General features: G+C 39.6%; 1 protein-coding gene across 3 annotated transcripts; it reads right to left on the bottom strand.

Moving 5' to 3' along the window:
- Window positions 1-1,673: 1,673 nt before the first annotated feature.
- LOC109868936 (transmembrane protein 269) lies at window positions 1,674-24,256 on the bottom strand. Of its 3 annotated transcripts, XR_002251965.2 has the most exons (9): window positions 24,163-24,256; window positions 24,004-24,025; window positions 21,595-21,655; window positions 18,743-18,890; window positions 15,389-15,486; window positions 12,737-12,880; window positions 12,367-12,567; window positions 10,272-10,434; window positions 1,674-5,658 (listed from the first exon to the last, which is right to left on the bottom strand). XR_002251965.2 is itself a non-coding variant. In XM_020458706.2 (8 exons), exons 1-8 carry the CDS (start codon window positions 24,174-24,176, stop codon window positions 5,549-5,551), a joined length of 798 nt encoding a protein of 265 aa, XP_020314295.1. In that variant the 5' UTR covers window positions 24,177-24,255; the 3' UTR covers window positions 1,674-5,548. The 3 variants fall into 3 exon arrangements, 2 of the variants coding, with proteins under 2 accessions (XP_020314295.1, XP_020314296.1); XM_020458706.2 differs by lacking the exon at window positions 10,272-10,434 and having other exon boundaries at window positions 24,163-24,255; XM_020458707.2 differs by lacking the exon at window positions 10,272-10,434 and having other exon boundaries at window positions 1,801-5,658; window positions 24,105-24,243.

The following is a 24,256-nucleotide window of genomic DNA, read 5'->3' as shown; positions in this document are numbered from 1 at the left end:
AACTTAGCTGTAACTACTTTGCTGAAATCGTACTCAGCAGTGCTCTTACTAATCAACTATGTTGAATAATTCTATTCCCAAAATGATGTAAAATCATTATTACATTTTTCAGATACATTTAATTAAAAGGTTCAGAGAGAAATAATTGGTCAATTTAATTTCAGACATTTAATTCCAGTCATCCACTGACTTAAATAAGATTAAATACATTTCCCTGTTCTCCAGAGGGATTCGGAGTCCTTGGATCCACTCCAGCACTTTTCAGAGAGATCAGTGTTTTCAGTGGCAAAGAAGATGGCAGCAGGCCAACATGACAAGCTGGCCAATCAGGGGACAGCTGATGTCCCTCTCAAATGGCAGGTTCCAGAGAGGATGAAGCATCCAACTAGACAGGAGTGATGTGTGAGCGTTGGGACTTAATGTGTTTGGGAATCTGCCCCTGTAGCCTAGAGTATACGTAGATGCTTGTTTAATTTAACGTTCTGACTAAATATTTCTACATGCCTTTGTTGCTTTTTGTAATATCAACATGCTTGATAGCGGTTTTCCTCTCACCCTCAGATGGTCTTTTGGAATCTATACGTCTATATGAATTGATCACATTGGGTAACTGTTACCTTGCACATATCTGATTTAAAGTAATTTTGCAAATATACCTCACCAATAAGCTAACAAAATGTAGGGTGACCAGTTTTAGTGGAGGACCCCTGTAAATCTGTCCTTCCTTGGCCAAAAAGTCTGTATAATATTCTCATTAAACAAAAATGTATATTCAATCACTCCACAGCCAAGTAAAGTCTGTTATTAGCTGTGTACCGCCTCCATGTTGTGGCCACCTATTTAATGTCATTGGGCTCTCATTCTGTGCTATTCAGATCTCTCAGGTATGACCTGATGAAGTACTGCTGGATGTGGAGCTTCAAGGACCGGCCTGTGTTCTCCGCCATCATCAAGCTTCTGGAGTCCTACACATACCTGACACTAGACATCTGCATCCCAGAGGGCATAGACATCTTTGACTACACCAAGAGGGCAGGTGTGCTCCTCTAAATATCTAGCCTAAAGCATCACATTCATGAATGAAGAGGCTAAAAGCAAGCAGGGGCAGACTGGCCATCTGGCAAATGCCAGATGGCTGGTCCATTTTTAGCTCAGTGAGCTTAACTTTTTTTTGTTCAAAACTATTATCTGGCGATAAGCTAGATATTGGCCAGTGAGGGGGGCCTCGAAAATAAATGGCCTGGTGTGATAAACGCCAGGGCCGATTTCTGGTCCCAGTCTGCCCCTGAAAGCAAGGATTTGGTCCCTTACAAAGCATGGCTGTAGTTGATTCTAGGTTCAGGTGTACTGTACTATCAACATCAAGAGAGATTTTATTAAAACAGATATTAAATGTTGTAAATGATTTAACATAAGGGTGTGTAAGTATTGTATGGTGAATGCAACCTATAGCCTTATTGTAAGATTGTACAAATGTTGTAGAACACTGGGGATTTTTGGATGAGTGAGAATTTCAGCACAAAATGGATGCCAGGAAGAAAAATATTCTAATGTTATTGTCACGTCACAATTGCTCACCTCACATGTTTGGTCCATCAGTAGTGAGTTCTTTTTTGAAATTGTACAGATGTAATAAGCATTCTTGATGTCATCTTGTCATGAAACCAGGCAAGTCATTATAAATCACCACTTTTTATTGTCAAAAGGTACAGAATAAAAAATACAGATCTTCATAAGACGATTACTGGTTTATAATTGGGTGAGTATCACTCTTGTGCATTGAACTGTAGTAATGAGGCATGTATTGTGGTCATACAGTTGAAGTCACTGATCATGCTACGCAAAATTGGCCTTTAAGTGTACTTCACTCCCTCTACGCTGTTGATTTTGTTCATAAAATTGCTTGTCATTGACCATGATGTTAACAAACCAGCAGTTTGGACCACGTGGAGGTGACATTTATAGGTGTACTGTAGAGTTGCTGTTGTCAGTCTCAAGACATTTCAAAACAAACTCGTCACATTGTCTCCATCACTCACACACACATCTAAAATCCTAAAGCGAGGCACAAACCGCCATTTTCATAACACACCCAGTCATGCGGAAATGGAATAAGTCCTTGCTCGACCGACTGGATCAAGAACAGGAATATCTAGATATTTTCACACTACTGAGCGGAGCCGAACCAAGCCAAGATGAGCAGGACTAGTTACACATAAACCAGTTACTGGAACAGTGCTGGAAAGGACAGCAGGAAAGGAAATTATCCAAGCCAGCACAGTTCGGGCCGGCACTAGTGTTATGGGAAAAAAAAATACATTCATCAATATACCTTGGGTAAAAAGCAATTTTTTTGGTACTACTGAAAGTGCAAAGCCTCCTAAAACAGAAGCAGAGGTGCACAAATACCAAATAAAAAGCTACGTTCACAGGAGATAAAAACCTAACCACTCGTGTAAATCAAATTGAAAGATGTCAAACCCTTACTTAGAATAAAAATCTGCTCATGTGTTTTTGAGTTAAACAAGAGAACCAGTTATCTTACATGGATGCTCAATATTGTATTCACCATAGCTAGCCCGTGACATCTTTTTAAAATAGCACTGTAATTCTAGTGATTCAAATATCTGGTGGGAACGTAAGCACTAATACATTTTGCCTCCAATGAAATGAAACTAATCTCTCGTCGCAATAGTAGGAGGACAAAAAAAAAGGGACAAATTTAGATTAAAGAATGCAGTTTGATGCTCAAAAACAAACTTGGTTTTTGAAGTTAAAATAAAAAACAAAATATTTAACAATCCCATATGCACACACAATGTATTATGTACAATCACTGGGGTAGAGTTAAGTAGAACAGAAGATATGAACCAGAGTCTGTCGACCATCATTTAAAAAACAAACCGGGTGGTTTGAGCCCTAAAATGCTGAAAGCCATGGTATATCAGACCTTATACAACAGGTGGGTCTAATCCTGGACGCCGATTGGTTAAAACCCCATTCCAGCCTGTGTCTATTCCACAAGTTACCACCTGCTAAATCTGATGTTAAAATGCCTATTTACTCTATTCCAGTGGTGTTAAGTACTTAAGTAGTACTTTAAAGTATTTTTAACTTCAGTTGTTTTTTGGGGGAATCTGTACTTTACTATTGGACAACTTTCACTTTACTGCATTTCTAAATAAAATAATGTATGGAATGAAAAGTACTTTTCCCTGACACTCAAAAGTACTTATTTTGAATGCTTAGCAGGACTGGAAAATGGTCAAATTGACACACTTATCAAGAGAACATCCCTACTGCCTCTGATCTGGCGGACACACTAAACACATATGCTTCGTTTGTAAATTATGTCTGAGTGTTAGAGTGTGCCCCTGGCTATCCGTAAAATTAAAATAAATGCATGAGCAATTTGATATGATTTATACTTTAGATATTCAAGTATATTTAAACAAATACTTTTTTTTTCTTTCCCCTTTTTCACCCCAATTTCGTGGTATCAAATTGTTAGTAGCTACTATCTTGTCTCATCGCTACAACTCCCGTACGGGCTCGGGAGAGACGAAGGTCGAGAGCCATGCGTCCTCCGAAACACAACCCAACCAAGCCGCACTGCTTCTTAACACAGCGCGCATTCAACCAGGAAGCCAGCCGCACCAATGTGTCGGAGGAAACACCGTACACCTAGCGACCTGGTCAGCGTGCATTGCGCGCGGCCCGCCACAGGACTCGCTAGTGCGCGATGAGACAAGGATATCCCTACCGGCCAAACCCTCCCTAGCCCGGACGCTAGGCCAATTGTGCGTCGCTCCATGGACCTCCCGGTCGCGGCCGGCTGCAACAGAGCCTGGGCTTAAACACAAATACTTTTACTCAAGTAGTATTTTACTGGGTGACTTTCACTTGAGGAATTTTCTATTAAAAAGGTATCTTTACTTTTACTCAAGTATGAAAATTGGGTACTTTTTCCACCACTGCTGTCTCATCAGACCTGGCAGGGAAGTTAATGCTTTTTGTAGAGATCAAGTTTATCTCACATTTCTTTTAGACTAACATTTAGTTTAACAGCGGAGATTTGTATAAACCTTGCTTGTCTGTCTCCGAAATTTGCAACATTGTTTCAATATTCAAATTCGATCTCCAGCTGTCCCATAGTAATGAAGGTGTCGGGAAGAGACAGGCAGTCAGCTTTTCTCAGCCAGTCAAAATGAATCAGCATCATTTTTATGGATATATGAAGAAATATCAATAGAAAACTGGTCAAACGAAACAAAGTGCAGCTAGTTTGCAGTCTTTCCAGCTCGAGTTTGAAGTGATTGTGTTAGCTGTGTTGTTGGCTAGCTCATCTGAACACATTTTCTATGCCAGGTGAAATTAAATGTCACTAAAAAACAGCTTAAAACAAATGAAAATGAAGCTACTTTGTTGTTATTCTGTCTGCACTGTTATACGTGACTGTAAATTAGCTGTAGTTGGCTAGCAAGCAAGGGATTAGAACGTTGCCAGCCAGTATGGCAATGGAACATTTAGAACGAACGACTGGGTCGCGTCTCTGGCAACCTAACCGATAGAACGAATGACCAGCCGGCTTGGGTAGCAACACTAGATATATATATATATATATCTCGTGGAAGGGTTAAATGGAATGAATAAAGTCACCAAAATATAATTTATGAAAATCTGTAAATCATTATTTGAATATGTTGGTAACCCGCTGTATACAATGCCCAAGAAGCTGGTGTTTGGAGGATAAATTGGCATGGTCTGCCGGCCCCACGACTTTGTCTCGGGCCTAACGCCCGTGCCAATATATCCTGCAAACACCGGCTTCTCGGACATTATCACTTAAGTATTCCATGGGTATGACAAAATTACTTTTTACTCTTCTAATTACATTGGTAACCAGTTTATAATAGCAATAAGGCACCTTGCGGGTTTGTGGTATATGGCCAATATACCATGGCTAATGGCTGTATCCAGGCACTCTGTGTTGCATCGTGCATAAGAACAGATCTTAGCAATGGTATATTGGCCATATACCACACCTCCTCTGGCCTTATTGCTTAATTATACAATGGACTTCTTTTGTATCTGCAATATGATGAAAATAAAATATTTTGAATTAAATATGTATTACAAATTGGGAGCATGCAATAAGTTTGAATCTACCATGTTTACAGTAAGTCTCAAATGACTATTCATTACTGAAAATACTTCATAATAGTTGGAGTAATCTCAAGCACAATTATGCACACAGTACACACAAGACAGTACAGTACAATTCTGCCATTGTATTGTAAAAACATAACTAGACATTCAAACACTGTATTAATCAAAAACAAAATGGCTAAGGTACATTACATTATCCATCAAGTGGTCATGATGAAAAAGGCAGTTAAATCTTACAAAAACATTAAAACGTCCTCTTACGTCCTTTTTCCATCCGCTGTGGATAGCTAGCAGCAGCAGTCTGGGAGCTTTAGTTAACCCCGCCGGACGGCCTGTTGACAAGCCATGTGTGAGTTTGGAGCAAGGCCTTTAACTCCTACTACACTTTGCAACTCCAAAGAGATGTTGGGAACAAAATGTAGGAGACAGACCACAACAGGTAGTACACACATGCCGGAGAGAAAGAGGAACAGAACACCATGACAACTCCTGCAAAACAAAACAGGAAAAACAAATGAGATGAGTCGTCTACCTAATGAATAGCCTACCTTTTTTCATGGCTGGATTATTGTGATCTGAAACCATTTTAGAAAGCTTTCATTTCGATTTAAAAAAGGGAAATGCCACCACTTTGCAACATCATATTCATTATCTCCAGCACCAAACCAGTGTCTACATATGCAAAAGCAGAGTTTCTACAATATTGATCTGTGGTTAAAAAGATGGTCCTAAAAAAAATGGTCCTTTACGACTTCACAAAATAGAAGGATCACATTTTTTTATACAAATAAATAATGGAATTTTTTCGAGTTTCTAGCCAGAGGGAAGGTATTTTCTTGCTCTCCAAGTCATAGTGGGTTCAGGTTATAGTGCTGTATAATCAGTTCTTTTAAAATGTTTTAAAATCAGCTTTAACTTTTAATGATGTCATTGGGTAGACCTTTACTTAATTTCCCACATATGTAGACATTTGTATTGTGCAGAAGATAATGAAAATGAAGTTGAAAATTGGTGGAACTGCCCTTCAAGTAAGAACTTATTCTGAATGGAGGATTCGTATTACTGCTCACATGTTTAAAGAACCTGCGGCCTCATTTATCAAAGGTGCGTGAGCATAAAAAGCCTTCTTTGCTAGTTTACCCACAAAGGTTGGTATTTAGAAATGTTGAACTTGACGGGAAAGTGTGCAAATCTTTTGTATTGCAAGCAAATCTAGTTATTTTTCGGGAGATGTAAGTGTAATAATAATGTAATAATTATAATAATGGTAGGCTAATAAAAAGTAGCCTAATGACAAAATGGATGCATTTGCAGTTGATAAGAAGATCATATAGCAGCACGTCACCGAATACATTTATTATGCCCACATAGGTCTAAATCACAATCATATTGCAGGCCATGTTGCTCATTTTCTGACATAACTCATCTATTCCCTCTACACAATATTACGCTAGCATTTATCCACCGCTCATTCAATAGCCAACCAAGCTCGAAAGTAAATAGACCAGTAACCTACGTAAGTATGTGTAGCTAGTATTGCTGTGCAATAGGAGCTCAACATAATAGCGTGTACCAAGGCAGGATATAGAAACACAATCATGTATTGACAAACAAAATATTGAACAAGAATATTTTGCATAGACATGTGGGGCGGTAGGCCGCATTTACTTTTAAATTCTTCAATAGACAAATCAATCTTGCAGAATGCACGGACAGTATTTGTGGTGAAAAAGTTACTGCAAAAGATTAAAACATCCTACAGAAATGTGATCTAATTTGCTATTCCGATTTCTTTAAGAAACAGAGATGGCCAAGTACCAACATCTCCAAATCATACAGCAAATGAGGGCGTTTTTGTTTCCATAAAAAGGTGAATGGAGGGTGTTTTCCAGGCCGGGTTGTAACGCTCGGTCTCGAGCACACAAATATAGTATGGCTCTGATTTATCAGTGAAGACATGCGTATATATTACGAGCGACAGTTTGATAAATCCCAATCATTTGTGGTGCACGCAAATCGTAGAATCTCCACAAATGCCATAATTTAGTAAGAAATCTACACACGGTTGATACAGTGGGGCAAAAAAGTATTTAGTCAGCCACCAATTGTGCAAGTTCTCCCACTTAAAAAGATGAGGCCTGTAATGTCCATCATAGGTACACTTCAACTATGACAGACAAGATGAGGAAAACGATTTTTTATGAATTTATTTGCAAATTATGGTGGAAAATATGTATGTACTTTTAAAAATGTTTTATAACCATTGTGCAAATATCGTACTAAATATCTGCGTGTGCCATTTCAGAAAAGAATATGTACGTCAAAAAAAAATTCCCGTGTTTACCGGTCGTAAAACTGTGAATACGTGAACAAGCATCAAACTCCGCCCAGAAAACGCCCGCCACCTTTTATGGTGTATAATTTGATACTATTGGAATTAGGTCACAACAGTTTGTAAATTAACAATAGCATATTTGATCACATTTCTGTAGAGGCGTGGGCACAATATTTTGCAGTAACTTTTTCAAATTAAACACGCATGCTTCCTATAGAAATGGGCAGTATTTCTGTTACATGTATTTGAATTACTTCTGAGTATTTTGTATTACACTGGGCTGAAATACTCTCCAATGTATTTTGGAACAAGATCCTTTCAAAAGCTGTAATTTCAAAACACTTTTCCTACACCATTTCTTTATAGCGGTTCCCAATTTTGTGGCCCCTTTCCACCCTAAATTGGTATCAAGTTTGAAGGCACAAAGGTGTGATAAGAGCGGCTATTAAATCAACCACATCTAAATGTTTTTTTTATTTTTTTTATCAACCATTGCAAAGCATGCTGAGTATTACTCTTGAGCACTGCCCCACAACAAGCCCAATGACAATACCCAGTGTGCTTTGCAGTTGTTCATTTTCACATAAACATTTTGGTAATTTAGCAGAAGCTCTTATCCAGAGTGACAGTGCATTCAACCAAGGTAGATCAACAACATCATATCACAGTCATAGCAAGACGTTTATGTAACCTTGACAGAGAATGTTGTTGCTGTTCTGCTGGTTACTTACATTTTATTTTGTTACATTGGTCTTCAGGGTATTTTGTCATTTATACCCATCCCTGGCTGCCTATACCAAATGCCTGTCTGCACATTCTGTTTGATTTATTGTATATTTGGAAACAATTTAGAAGTAGGCTACAGCCCACACTTTTATGCAACGGATGAATTGTTGCTCAATATTATGTTTATCAATGGATTATGTTATGTTTCCATGTCCTGCCTTGGTATCGGTTCTGAGATTAAAAAGGCTTAGGCTGTCTTGCTCCTGTCACACAGCAATACTGTAGCCGACTGTGTCAAATATTTGATATAATCTACCGTCTATTTACAAGGTTGGTAGAATGTATGCTGTACGTAGAAAAGGACTGAGTTTCTGAACGAGATAAACAATGGGAAATTATTGTGGATCTGTCTGCATAATGTTTGATTTCCAATTGGGAAACATTGTCTGAGCTACTCAAGACATATTGCAGTAGCATACATAGGCCTACTTCAAAGTAATAAAAAGAATATCAACTGTCTCGAGGTTCACCTGGTAAATGAGTCTGTAGGCAATAAAACGGCGCTGCCTGTGGGATCACATACAGAGAAACCTGAAAAACGTAACCTACTTACATAGGCCCAATTAAATGAGAGATACGCATAGTCATTTGTTTCATGGCTACCCCGGGAATATGAACCAATCATTGCTAGAAAAAAGGTGAGGAATTTATTCTGCAATGGTCATGAAAATAAAATAGTAAATAGATTCCTAAATGTAATTATTTGAGATTTCAAAAAAATATTTGTACTCTTCTCACTAACGGCAAATGGCTGCATCTTGTGATTATGAATAAGCGTCATAATATCCCCCGTTTGCAAAAAAAAAAAGTTACTTGCAATACAATAGTACAACCACTAGAAGATATGCGTACTCATGGTCTAAAGACACTCACATCAAGTTCAGTTTTAAAAGTGGGAAAACTGGTGCATGCACATTTTGGGGTACATGTTTTTTTATACATACTCACCTTTACAAATGAGGCCCCAGGTATCAACATTCCAATAGACTTCACAGGACCAAACATCCATTTTTTGAAGAATTGTTTAAACATCTCTAAAAAAGGTGCTATATTAACTATCCCAGAACAGTTTTGTTTTGTTTTACAGAGTAGCTGTGTGGACTAAATTCTCTGGATGCCACTTCCCAATAGGTAAACAACCGGACCGTCTGCACATGTGCGAGATTCTCTACTTTACACCGCTTATTTGTTTTTATGTAGCCATTGCTCCCTCTGCTCCGCTTCCCTTCCTCCTGTTCTCACTCGACCCACACACGATTGGGTGTCTTTGTCTGGTGTAGAAACATCACCAAATTGTTGTAACTATAAACAATCATTGTCCGTTGTAACTATAAACAATTGAATTTACCCCCCACACACATCGTACCATATGTGCAGCAGACTGATCACTTGAATTGACGCGCCTTTGGTTATTAACCATGTTTCCATCAAACCTTGTTATGCGAATAAAGTGCATGCCCATAAAAATAAAAAAACATGACAGGACTGGCGGAAACAGAAAACGTTTCGGTAAACTTTCCAAGTCTCGACAAGGTGGGATCTTATTGGGTCGGTAAAATTAATTATGCTGAAATAACTTCCCAGAACCCGAGGTAAGTAGGAACATATCGCCACAGCTTCTAAACATCACCGTTCATGCTAATAGCTAGCCAGCGTAACGTGCTAGCCATCCTGTAACGTGATGTACACTGTACACTGTTTTCAAATAGAAAAAGGTAAAGATGCCATCAGAGGCAGAATGATGTACAGTATGTCGTTGTGCAGAACACTATCCCAGTAAAAAGTGAACACAATATTTTTTATACCAATGGCAATGACGTAGAACGCTACAACTACTATAAAGAACTGGAGGAGATTGTTGGGCCCATCTATGTGGGAGCTGGCTTGCCACTGGCTGTTTGTGAAGTGTCAAACTCTTCTTAGCAGATACTACAAAAGCAGCTGTGAATAGGCAGTGTATTTCCATATTGCACAAGCTCACCGAGTTCTGATTCAGAGGGTTCTCTTTGTTGCACACAGAAACAATACTGGCTCCTGGATGCAGCACACTTAGGGGAAGGTTCTACGGGTTGCGCTAGATGGTGGTGGACAGAGATCATCCGCTCCTGCCATAGGCTTCCAGTAAAGTCTCTGTCTGAGGCGCTCTGAAAGTAGACAATTTGTCAGAGGCTGGGGGAAATGGCGTCTGTGGGAGCACGGACAGCTCCATTGAGGCCATCTCCATTTTGAAGTAGTCCATTTTCTTTTTCTAATACTTCTATGCGTTGTTAAACAAACTGAAAGGGTGCATATGGCCACCTGGAAATGTGTTGTTTGAACAAGCATAAAGGAAATGTTGGCGATTTACTGCCACCTCAAGTTATGGAATGTTTGCTCACAAGTATAATTCATTGTCTGATCCCTCCTGATGAACAAAATGGAATTATGTGATCCTACCTTAACCCATAGGAAGTCTCACCCAATTGACTACTTTAAAATGGTGGAAGCCCTCAATGGCTGTTCATGCAAAAATGTGTTATTTCCATGTAATGATCTCTATTGAACTGCCTGATGTCACGGCCTAGCGTCAACATCCTCGCCGGACACAACGTAGTGGCTAGCTAACTAGCAAGGAGGAGATCAGAAGTTATTTTTAATGAGTGCATTTCGCAAGTGGCTAGTTTGCATCCTCTGCCTTCACTAAAACCACTGCAAAGGTTTTGCCTGAAAACATTTCTCAAATCGCAACATCTTTCTACAGGCTACAGAAAGTGTTTGATTCTTCAGGCTTTGGCCCGCCTACCCAAACTCGGGATTTGTTGGGAGAGTTGTCGATCTGAAGAACCTCCCCAGAATTTTTGTTGTTGTTGAAATGTCCAAGAGAATCCAACATGTGCTGTTGCTCTAGGTCTGGGATTTCCGAGACTACTAGCTAACAGGGAGGAACTAGAACCTACAATGCAAACATGGCTGCTAAGCCTCCCATGCAGGCTACTTTCTGTCCCTAACACCAAAAAACGGAATAATATAAAATACGAATGTTTATCAAACTAAAACTTAATAAAAACCTAGTAAATCAAGTCGGAAAATGAACTAACTTAACTGAATACATTTAAAAAACAAAAAACAGATGTTTCTATCAAAAATCTAATATAGAAACAGAAAACTATAATAATGGAGAACAGTGCTCATTTAATAAAGCTGAATCAATATCTGCAAGATCACATAATGATTCATTAGTGTTCTACATAACTGAATATAATAGCATAGTATAATGTCACTGTAAGACAAAAACATCCACCTCATTTAAAAAAAAGAGATTTTTTTTTAGCAAAATATTTGATTGAAACAAAACCCAGATAAGATACAGTTTAACATCTGCTTTAAAAGTTCACAAAAACACTGTACATAACTCAAAAATATCTAAATGCATTTTCCCATGAAAATGGTTGGCATGCAGATGCTGCATGGGTGTTTCACCCGTAAAACGTGAAGACTAATATTTCACGATGGTGTCGTGAGAAACGTGGAAAAAAAGAGAGAAAATGAACAGCAGCTACGTAAAAAAAAAAAAAAAAAAAAAAACATCAACCAAAAAAAAGGTAAAGTAGCACAAAGTGCAGAACGTGATACAGTTGTTCTGGGGAAGAGGCTTCCAGAGGTTGGCAGGACGGGGGCGGAAGAGGGCCGTCGATTTGAACGTGCAGCCTCAGCTTTCTTTGTGTGTTTCTAACTTGAATTCTAAATTTTCAAGAGCTAATTCAGCATCTCCCTAGTACCTATTCTACTGGTGCAGTTTGTTAACCCTGGTCCTGGGGACCCAAAGAGGTGAACCATTCTGTCTTTGCCGTAGCACTACACTCGCCCCGTGTAACCAGCCTGATCCGGCGAGCTTATATAAACGATCCGCGCAGCAAATTATTTATGCATGCTTGCGAGATCAGGCTTGGTTGTACGAGGCTAGCACTACACATATGATTCCACTCATCATCATCAACCCTTTGATTCATTGAATCAGATGTGTAGTGCTAGGGCAAACACTAAATAGTGCACTCCTTTGTCCCCTGGACCAAGAAACACCGCATCTGGTGTATTACCTCCAGCGTAGACCACCTTCTTCCAGGCCTGTGACTCCAGGACCCTGTCGTGAGGGTAGAAGCCCTGGTTGACCATGAAGAGGATCATGGCCACAGCAGTGACCCGCAGGATCACCATGTTACCTCCGGTCAGCAGGGAGAGACAGGCCAGGATGGCAGAAGAGTAGATACATGGCAGGCCACGGTACATGAAGGGGATGCCTGGAGATGAATAACCACAGAAAGAGAGACGAGACCTAAATGAAGACCGAATCTGACATTATTCAGACTTTATTCAGCCTAGACTGTACTTTGAATGATAAATACACGAAGAGTGAAATTGATCATGCCATTATCCTGGCATTTCACGTTTCCTTGCAAAGTCACTTACCGCTGGAGAAGAAGCAGAGGCGGACGAACACAGACAGGACGTAGCACATGCACAGGATGTTGTCCATTAAGGCATGTGTCCTCAGGAGCAATGATGTTGCAATCCCAAAGGTTGTGAAATCTGCAAAATCATCCAGTTTAGCACCTGAACCAGAGAGAACGACAGGAAGTGACCAGTTATACATTTGTCTCATGACTTGTCTCAGATTAATGTCTACATGCTATTGCTGTGAGGTTAGTTCACTGCTAACATAAGACAAAACAAGTCGATCTAATCTCGTTGATGCCAATGGTCTACTTCTCCCTTTCCTGTGTGCGCATTTGTGTTTATGTAAAAAGGGGTCATCTGTAGTGGAAATGTCAGTGTCAGCATAACAGGCCTGCCACTTTCCTTTGTAAACAACATTCCCGAATGCCACAGTCTGCTTGTCCCCCCAGAGCAGGGAGCATGTTGTCACCGAGAGACGAGCAGGAGGTGATTCTGACCCCAGCTTCAATGAACGAGATGGAATTCCACAGCACAGGGGTCAACAATTTCAGTAATTTCAGATATGTTGAGTGCCCAACGCATTGGGATAAAACAGACAATTGGAGCATGAGCCCCCCCCCCGAATCAGACTGCTTAGTCGGAAAGTGAAAGTTCAACGGACACAAAAACGGGGCCACAACAACACCCACCTGCAAAGTCATGCAGAAAAACACAGTTGGAACACAAAGCCCCTGAAATATCCGGGTGACGATGCATTGTGGTGCACCTGCTGGGAGCTATTTCAGGCAGCCGTGGGATCCATGGCAGTGTAGACGTGACTATCTGCACACAGGAGGTCGTTATGTATAAAGCCACCTGCATGTGCCTTTTTATCACGTCATATCCAGTTATGATCACTTGAGAATATGCTGTGTCGTGTACTATAGGAGTTTGCTTTAAAAATATATATATATATTTTTTAAATAAACTTTATTTATTTTATTGAATCATTAGCTAGGCTATTTCCTAATAATACAGTCTCCGGCAGACAGAATTCAACAAATACATGGAACCAGTGCAATGCAGAGAAGATAATTTACTGATCTACCTACAGAGATAGAAGCTGATCAGCACAGCTAAATGACAGCAAGTACACTTACTGCAACGAGATTTGTTTTTCTGTGGTTTGCTATCGCTTAAGTTCCCTTGGGATTCTCCCATACATTAATGAACGTTTTTAAAATGGGTCTTTGTACGGAAAACCAGTTTGGTACAAACTTGTTGCAGTATGCAACCTACTGTCCCATAGGAGAACCCTTTTTGGTTCCAAAAAACATTTTGGGTTCCATGTAGAACCCTCTGGAAACCCAACAGTTTTACATGGAACCAAAAGGGTTCTTCTAAGGGTTCTCCTATGGGGACAGCCAAATAACCTTAAGGTTCTGGATAGCACCTTTTTTGTTTATGCTGATTGGGTTCTACCTCTAAAATATGCATATACAGTACATTTGGGAAGTATTCAGACCCCTTGACTTTTGTTACATTACAGCCTTATTCTAAAATTGATTAAATAGTTTTTCCTTCCTCATCAATCTACACACAATACCTCATAATGCAAAGCAAAAACATATTTTTTTGCTAATCAAATGTTTTTGTTGTGGAAAAAATGAGATTACATTTACATAAGTATTCAGACCCTTAACTTAGTTATTTGTTGAAGCAACTTTGGTAGTGATTACAGCCTCAAGTCTTCTTGGGTATGATGCTACAAGCTTGGCACACCTGTATTTCGGGAGATTCTCAAATTCTTCTCTGCAGATCCTCTCAAGCTCTGTCAGGTTGGATGGGGAGCATTGCTGCACAGCTATTTTCAGGTCTCTCCAGAGATGTTCGATCGGGTTCAAGTCCGGGCTCTGGCTGGGCCACTCAAGTAAATTCAGAGATATGTTCCGAATTCTTCCATTTAAGAATGATGAAGGCCACTGTGTTCTTGGGGACCTTCAATGCTGCAGAAATGGTACCCTTCCCCAGATCTGTGCCTCGAAACAATCCTGTCTCGGAGCTCTACGGACAATTCCTTCGACCTCATGGTTTGGTTTTTGCTGACATGGCTATCAACGGTGGGACCTTATATAGACAGGTGTGTGCCTTTCCAAATTATGTACAGGATGCACCTGTGCTCAATTTTGAGTCTCATAGTGTCTGAATACTTATTTACATAAGGTTTCTGTTTTTTATTTTTAATAAATCTGCAAAAATGTCTAAACCGGTTTTCGCTTTGTCATTATGTCAGTATTGTGTGCATATTGATGAGGAACAAATGTATTTAATTCATTTTAGAATAAGGCTGTAAAGTATCAAAATGAGGTGGGGGGGGGGGGAATCATGGGGTCTGAATACTTTCCGAATGCACTGTAGGTTGGTAAATTATCTTCTGAATTATACATGGCATCTATTTTTCTCTTTTAAGGTCGTAACCATTGCCCATTAGGCCATTTGATCCATCAGCTATAATGACCAGCGCCAGTAGTAGATGGCTGGGTTGTGTGCATCACTAGCCTGATCCTGTTTGTGGTGTCTTTCCCGCTCATAGTCCTGGTCATAACTACATGTTTCAGGCTAGTGAATCAGTGTCCCAGTGGATGTTTAGCCCCGGCTAGTGGTATTGGACACCACTCCACTCACCTAGTGGTGAGCATGCATCAAGTCGCCTGGCAACTGCCCCATCTGCCAAATCCAGCAGGTAGCCAATCAGAACCAGCCAGCAGGCTGCATGTTGGTGGCTGCAAAAGGAGGGTAAAATGTTGGGTTGCAGTTTTACAAAATAGAAATGACAATAGTAAGACATTACATGATACAACTGTAATTACACAGTAACCTATGGATTACTTGTTTATTACCACTGTACTTATGGCAATATCACACCAAGGGCTGCTTTTTATTTTTGGAGTAACTTGTGGCTTTTACAGAGTAAGAAAAACACAAATATCATACAATAAAACAAGGCTAAAAAACAATAAACAAAGGGGAATAAAGAGCATAACTTTGATACAGAAATAGATAAACAAGATGAACAGACAGACAAAACAATAAAATAAAAAAACTCAATTTTTGACAGCATCACTTTTGATTTAAACAAAACTTTCCATACACGTTTGTCCATAGAAGAAGTGGTCCTTAAGTTAATTTCCCTGAATGCAAAAATACAGGAGATAAAAGGTGCTCAAAGTTGACCCACTTTGCATACACCCACCATACCATGACACATCCGTGTCTTCATCACTGGAAAAGATCAATGGTTGAGTTTCATATCATTTCAAAGCTTAGTGTGGTCAAACTATTTGATTATTTATTTCACACATTTTTTGCTAATTTATGTTAAAGAGAACAAAAATACATTTCTAGTATATCTTTTTTTAAATCCAGACAACCCTGTTTGTATACGTTTAAATTATATCTCAAAACGTGTATATTTTCCATTTCCTACAATGGCCAAATATGTATGGAAGGTTTTGGTCAAGTCAAACGGGGTGCTGTCAAAAATTGATTGAATTTAAATGGATTTATGCAGATCATAGACATACAAGCACCAGACACAATCACAGAGGTCAAGTATGTGTAAAAGGTTTTAAAAAGCCGACATACAGTGCATTCGGAAAAGTATTCAGACCCCTTGACTTTCCACATTGACACGTTACATCCTTATTCTAAAATGGATAAAATATTTTTTCACCTCAAATCTACACACAATAACGACAAAGTGAAAACCCGGTTTTAGAATTTGCTAACTTATATAAAAAAAAAATAGAAATACCTGACTCGAAATTCAGATCAGGTGCATCCTGTTTCTATTGATCGTCTTCCTAGAGCTGGCCGCCTGGCCAAACTTAGCAATCAGGGGGGGGGGGGGGGGGGGGGGGGGGGGGGGAGATGGTCAGGGAGATGATCAAAAACCCGATGATCACTCTGACAGAGCCCCAGAGTTCCTCTGTGGAGATTGAACTATTTGGCCTGAATGCCAAGCATCACGTCTGGAGGAAACCTGGCACCATCCCTACGGTGAAGCATGGAAGTGGCAGCATCATGCTGTGGGGATTTTTTTCAGGGGCAGGGACTGAGACTAGTGAGGATCGAGGGAAAGATGAACGAAGCAAAGTACAGAGATCTTCGCACCAGAGCACTCAGGACCTGGCCTCCCTGCCAAACTAAGCAATCGGGGGAGAAAGGCCTTGGTCAGGGTGGTGACCAAGAACCCAATGGTCTTGCTCCCCAGAGTTCCTCTGTGGAGATGGGAGAACTTTCCAGAAGGATAACCATCGCTGCAGCACTGCACCAATCAGGCCTTTATGGTAGAGTGGCCAGGCTGAAGCCACTCCTCGGTAAAAGGCCCATGACAGCTTGCTTGGAGTTCGCCAAAAGGAATCTTAAGGACTCTCAGACCATGAGAAATAAGATTTTCTCATCTGATGAAACCAAGATTGAACTATTTGGTCAATGCCAAGCATCAGGTCTGTAGGAGACCTGGCACCATCCCTATGGTGAAGCATGCGGTGGCAGCATCATGCTGTGGGGATGTTTTTCAGCGGCAGGGACAGAGACTAGTCAGGATCGAGGGAAAGATGAACGAAGCAAAGTACAGAGAGTTCTTCACTCCAGAGAGCTCAGGACCTGAGACTGGGGCGAAGGTTTACCTTCGAACAGGACAATGACCCGCAGCACACTTCGGTACAAGCCTCTGCATGTTCTTGAGTGGCCCAGCCAGAGCCCGGACTTGAAGCCGATTCAACATCTCTGGAGAGATCTGAAAATAGCTGTGTGGCAATGCTCCCCATCCAACCTGACAGAGCTTGAGGATCTGCAGAGAAGAATGTGAGAAACTCCCCAAATACATGTGTGCCAAGCTTGTAGAGTCATACCCAAGAAGACAAGGCTGTTATCGTTGCTAAAGGTGCCTCAACAAAGTAGTGAGTAAAGGGTCTGAATTCTTATGTAAATGTGATCATTTTGTATTTTGAATACTTTTGCAAAAATTTCAAAAAAACTGTTTTTGCTTTGTCATTATGGGGTATTGTGTGTAGATTGATGAGGGAAAAATGTATTTAATCAATTTTAGAATAAGACTGTAACGTAACAACATTTTGAAAAAGTCAATGGATTTGAATACTTCCCAAATGCACTGTAGAGTAGGAGAACTTTCAAGTAATGGAAATCGCACCAGGCCAGGCAGTCCTGAAATTAAATGTGGGCTTTGTTTTGGCCAAGTTAGTTCAAAAAGGGGTTCCGCATCTTAAAGAAATGCTGTAGAGAAAGCCTCATTGGGAATTAAGTCAATGATCCTTTGTTCCCATTGACTTCTTGAGGGAGCCTTATCAGATGGCCACAGCAGAAGAATACATTTGTAGTTAAGTGTTAAATCCTCATCTCTTGTTCCCAGTATACAAGAATTTGCACCCAGCTGGGGAGAGCATTCAAATAAACTTTATCCATCTCTTGTAGAACCTCTGACCACATTTTTCTATGGAAGGCCAATTCCAGAAACAATGAATGAAAACCTGAAACCCTGAAACTATTACAGACGGCACAAATTAGGGTTAATTCTATACCTAGACACAGGAGTGACATACAGTTGACGAAGGATCATAAAATTGCATTTAGGGCAGCTTTGTTGACAGAAAATATCCTAAACGGTATCTTCTACTTACTGACGGCTTTTCGTGCCATAGACACTTCAGAAACAGTATATCATTTAACACCACCAATGCTTTAAGGGTGGTAGTTGATGTGTGCTGTATGTTTTAGAGCCGACGGTCAGACGACCTGACCTTGATGAGCTGCTTGCGTTCATCTGGCTTCCCTCAACAGCGCAGCCTTTTTTTTGGCAGGACATGTGCTTGTGTCAACCGTCAACAGGACATTCAAAAAAAAGAAAAGCCTCACAGATATAACAAAGATGTATGCTATAATAACATAACACTGCCACTGTCTATGTTAGCTATAGTATGGTTTTGTCAAAGAAAATTAGATGCTGTGTTCACTCACCCGTTCAGGCTGCAGAGAATAGAAGCCATGCCCATGAGCATGTTGGCCATAGACAGAGCATTGGCTGCATTTTTGCGTACAAACTCCTTGAGCTGGACACCCGTGGCCTGCTCGCTTAGAAATAGCTTATTGGTACGCTGGAAGAAACCTGAGAACAGTGAGGACAGTGATTGCTATTAGCTGGTGGTCTATGTTAGTTTCACTTAGCTGCTCTTAAGAGGATTGTAGCTAAAACACTACAGATATGATAGGACCATATCATATCTGATGGACATACCTAAACTGCTGTACAGTATGTAAATCCTGTTTAAAACGGATATGTCAAACAAACCAAACACGCAAAAGATAATCATTGCTTTAACCAATATTTTCTTTGCCAATTATCAGCTTTAACGTGTTTGGCTTGCTACTTGTGGCCCCTCAAGACCAGGATAGAATCAGAAGCTGTACCAAGATATGAAAAAAGATGAATGCAAATTAAAAGGGAAAAAGTCAAACCTCATGCACCCAACCTACTGTGCAGCATCCAACCTACAGTAGTACTAGTAACCAGCAGATTTCAAGTATAGGCGAGAACCTAAATAAAATTCACAAGTGGTTTAGGTTGTGCTTCAAAAAAAAAATGTATAGTTGTTACACAGTATTAAATAATGTATTTGTTATCAAAGAATGAACATTTGCAAAGAAACTTCATTTTTTATATACAAATTGTACATTATTTACAAACCTATGCAAGATTGATTCATGTAGCTAATAAAAAGTAGTAGCACTTACCAAGAAGTATGTAAGTTTATTGGAGACCCACCATTCGATAGACTAATCCACTTTTCAGAAAAGGGGCTGGCACAGTATGTACAGTAACCATCATATGGTAGTGTTAATATTCTCATAGTCATTGCCACACGGAATACTTATTCAGCAAATATATAGTGCATGTATAGCTGAGACGGGCTGGTGGGGAGAGAGTAAGTGACTGTCCACACATGGTACTATACTATTGTAATGGACTGTCCACACATAGTACTATAGTGCAACCCTGAGATAATGAGTCTACTGGGCTGTTGATTCATTAGGCTAGTTGACTGGCAAAACAGTGACCTGGAACAATGACAAAGGACATGACAGCAACATTCACATGGATGGGTAGCTTTTAAAAAGTGCCAATAGCAGTTTGCTTGTTCTGTTTTTTTATTTTCTTTCTTCCATAGTTTGTATTTTGTGGAAATGTCATAGTAATTACATAATTTCCTTATACATTTGTTATGTGAAAGCCAAGTATTGTTATATCAAAGTTCCTATCAGTGTAATACTGTGTAATTCCACCATTATGGTTATTAAAGTAATCGAAGAGTAAGGGCAATTTAATTGGACTTTCATTGAATTAATGATGCCAGAATCTTGAAGCATTAAAAGGCATCATAGATAGGTTATCTTACTCTAAAAACAGGACGGTCCAGTGACGCTAGATACTGCACTATGGCCAGGGCTGTTTTTTGTCCTTGCAATGCTGAGGGTTTTCAAAGAAGGCAAACAAAGGATCTTTGTTCTTGAGTGTCTGTGGCTTCGCTATGGAGTTTGGATTTCACACAGAAGTTAATAAGCCGAGGTGATAAAAGTAGCCAAGAGAATATTCTCTGCCGACAAAAGACCCATATACCTCTACATAAAATAAACATAAATAAAAAAGTTACCATAGCAACCCTTTTTAAAACTAAAAGAGTCTAACAAACTAACGTCTGTACGTGAAAAAGGGTTAAAGTCATGTTCCTACTATTCTGTTTTGCACACAGAACTTCGTGTGATTCCAAAGCCAGTCGAGTTCAAGAGACTCTTCATCTGAAAGAAAACAGTGTATGAGACATAGCACAAGCCAACAACAACTTTTAAGAAGTTCACTTGACAAGCATGCTTCTCATTTCTGATTTACATTTTACATTACTTGGCTTTCGACAACCTAACCAGAAAACCCCAAATAGTAAACTATGGCGAATCAATAAGCAGATACATTTACAGTATCTGCCACTAATCTTTGTCTGTTTGCCTAGAATGTCAACAAATATTGAAAAATATTGAAATATTGACCCAGTTAGCAGCTCTTCTGGAAAAATAAAAAAATTGCCAACTTGTTTTTCATAACTCAATGGAAAGGATACGTCAGGTCTGATTCCTAATCCGGCCAGTCAATACTGTCTCACCACTGATAAATACCACCAAGTATCAAGCCAGAGCCAGATACATTCACACTTAAGTTTATAGATTTCTGGGCTTATAGTCGCAGTGTCTCAGAGTAGAGGTCCCGATCTAGGATCAGTTTTGCCTTTTAGATTATAAGCAATAAGACAGTGGGGACCTACTCTGAGACGCTCTGTGAATACAGGCCCAGGATGTCTGCCTATTAAGACGAGCATGGGGGGCAAATTTCACAACTGGGAAATTATGGAATATGTACATTTAAAAAAACATCATGCTCACACTTTAACTGAGAAATAATTTCCTATTAATTTAATATTACAAAAATGATGAAAAAATAATAACAAAAACAAGATATTATCGTAGCATTACATTCTATCACATACAACCTGCATTAACATTTGATTATAGATTTAATTTTGATGAGTAACTATGTATTATCCACTCTACAATTTAATAGTTGACAACTTGCTATATAACTCTAAGCTAGTATAAGTATAAGAAAAAAAAAAACTGATCTGAGTTGTGAAAAAATATATATATAATAATAAACTACACCGGGTTTGCATGATTCTTACCAGACCTTGGCTCTAGTGTTGACACAGAAAATCACAACCATGTCATGCACATTTGTCCAGGGGCATCCAGCAATAAGCACTTACCAGAGGATGGAGTCAGCAGAATCATGATTCTCTCTGCGTCAGTCTGCCCACAGCACAGCAGCTAGAAAACAGTCTACATTTAGAGACTGTTACCCAGAAACAGATTAAACCTAGTTCTGGACTGAAAAGCATACTTAATGAAAAGCTTAAAATATCATTTTCAGTCTACGACTAGACTTGTGTCCAGGTAACTGGCCCATCCACTTGCCTTAAGCAAGAGTTGGATTGAGATTAAAAGCCTAGTCATGTTGCACGCTATACCAGCTTTATTTAGTCTAGTCAAATACACTCCTATATATAAGATTGAAATAGATTTTCCTTTGAAAATGACAAAAGCAATAATTCTAGTTCATTAACTACATGATAAATGTACTACAAGATCCTACACACTAGATTATTTAGCTACAATGCCATGGATCACAAGGCACTCAGTGCTGCTCACCTATGCTATTGGTTGACCCTATTGGTTGAGACAGTGGGTGTGCGCCATAGAGATGGATAGAGGTCTCATCTTTGTCTCAATGTCGCTGCCCATGCAATCTCCATATGTGGCTGTGGATCCAACTATTTCAGGATATTTAATTTTAGTTTTGGCCACATGAGAGAACAATGTGGTGGTGTTTTTGTCTTACAGTAGCCTAACTTTATACTATGCCATTATATTTTGTGTAAAATAAAAATGTAGTGGTTGAATTGTTTCCATTACCCATTTAGGCAAATGGCGCATTAATAAAATTGCCGACAGCTTGTATGCCCTCCCAACCTATCGGTTTCATGTCTCAGGTAGCCCACAAGGATAGAATGCAATAATTGACATTCTAATAATACTCATGTGTCAACGTGTCGCCATGGTGAAACCTGCCAGCCAACCAGAAAAGCAAGGTGAAGCAATTCACACATTGTTGAAAGTCAGGACAATCCTTGCCCTGCAAATAAACTATTTTTATAGTTGAAAAATAGAGTTTACTGTATGTCGTGTTCTGTATTATTTGTTTTGTACCCAGAACTCTGGGTCTTATTCCTGTCTGCTCTTTTATGTTTAGATAAGAATTGTATACCTGTCTTGTATACCTATACACTATGTGTGTGTTCAAGAAAAAATATTTGAAACAAAAAAATAGAGTTTACAAGCAGAAGACACTTAGAATTAAAATGTCGAGTGGAGCTTTGTGACGTGCCTCTTGTAACTTCTAAATTATTCGGCAAATCATCATTCACTTGTCGCAATAAAAAAAGTGTCACAAAAAAGAAATCCACTCGAACGGATAAAAATGTTTATCTTTAGAAAATGTATCCTACTGTCGCAGCTGGCCACGATCGGGAGACCCATGGGGGGGCGCACAATTGGCCCAGCGTCGTCCGGGTTAGGGGAGGGTTTGGCCGGCAGGAATGTCCTTCTCCCATCACGCACTAGCGACTCCTGTGGCAGACCGGGCGCAGTGCACTTTTGCCAGGCGCACGGTATTTCTGCCGGCTGGCTTCCGGGTTAATTGGGCATCGTGTCAAGAAGCGAAGGTTGAGAGCCGTGGTTGGGTTGTGTTTCGAAGGACGCACGGCTCTCGACCTTCACCTCTCCTGAGTCCGTTCGGGAGTTGCAGGGATGACACAAGACTAACTAACTAATTGGATACCATGAAATTGGGGAGAAAACGAGATTGAAAAAATTTGATATTTTTTTTATCCTATATCCAATTACAACTATTTTTTGGGCAACATTGCTTTTGTCTAATAATCTTGAGTTGGTGGAAACCTGTCTACTGGCTGATAGCTCCCAACCCATAGGAATCAAAATCCAGTTGACTATAAATTGCTGAAGCCCTCAATGGCAATGTCCATGCTAAAAATGTGTTATATTCAAGTTGAGACCTCTACCTATCTCTATTGTGTGCGCACACTACGCAGTTTCTTCACTACAATAGCCACGCGCAACTACATCAATTCCTTACTAACCTTACAAAAAAGATTGCAGTCAGAGTGCAGTATGGTGCAAATACTGCGTCCTACATAGTTTTTTTTTACTGCAGTAATTTTGCAGTATAACTGCAATTAATGCGTCCAAAATATCACCGTCGACTGCAGTTACTGCACATTTACTACAGTTTCAAATCTGCAATCTTTTTTTTGTAAGAGTTTCCCCTAAAATGTGTAAACTCGGGTGTTAAACGCATCATTCTCACAGTAGATGTATTTTTTAAAATACAATAATTTTCAAAATACAAAAACAAAATGGTTGCTGCAATTTATTTTATACAAAGTGCGTCACACATTTAGGGGACAAAATCTAAAATTCATTGCCTTTCTAAATATAATTGACTGAAATACTTATAATAATTATATATGGAAGTCAACAATCGGTATTCTGCGCACTATGTAAACTGATTTGAGGATAGTTTAAACTGTCTGACTTACCTGGAAGGACCTAAAGATGATGCTGAAATAGTGCAAATGATTGACACGGCTTCAATGGAACTAAGCAATCGTATTAAATGAATCTCTTCTGTAATAATTACTTCTTCAAGTGTACAAAGTGGTTGTTTGTTGCATCCCAATAACGTTTCAGTGGTTCACCTGTAAAAAAGCATCTCAGTCTGCGTCTCTGCGCGCCTGCTTTTAAAGTCCAACAGAAGAATCCGCTAGAATATTCCACCGGATGTGACGCACA

The sequence above is a fragment of the Oncorhynchus kisutch genome, linkage group LG24 (genome assembly GCF_002021735.2).
Source record: "Oncorhynchus kisutch isolate 150728-3 linkage group LG24, Okis_V2, whole genome shotgun sequence".
In the NCBI taxonomy this organism is placed as follows: domain Eukaryota; kingdom Metazoa; phylum Chordata; class Actinopteri; order Salmoniformes; family Salmonidae; genus Oncorhynchus; species Oncorhynchus kisutch.
Note: the sequence above shows the minus strand (reverse complement) of the source record. Positions and strands in the feature narration are given on the sequence as shown.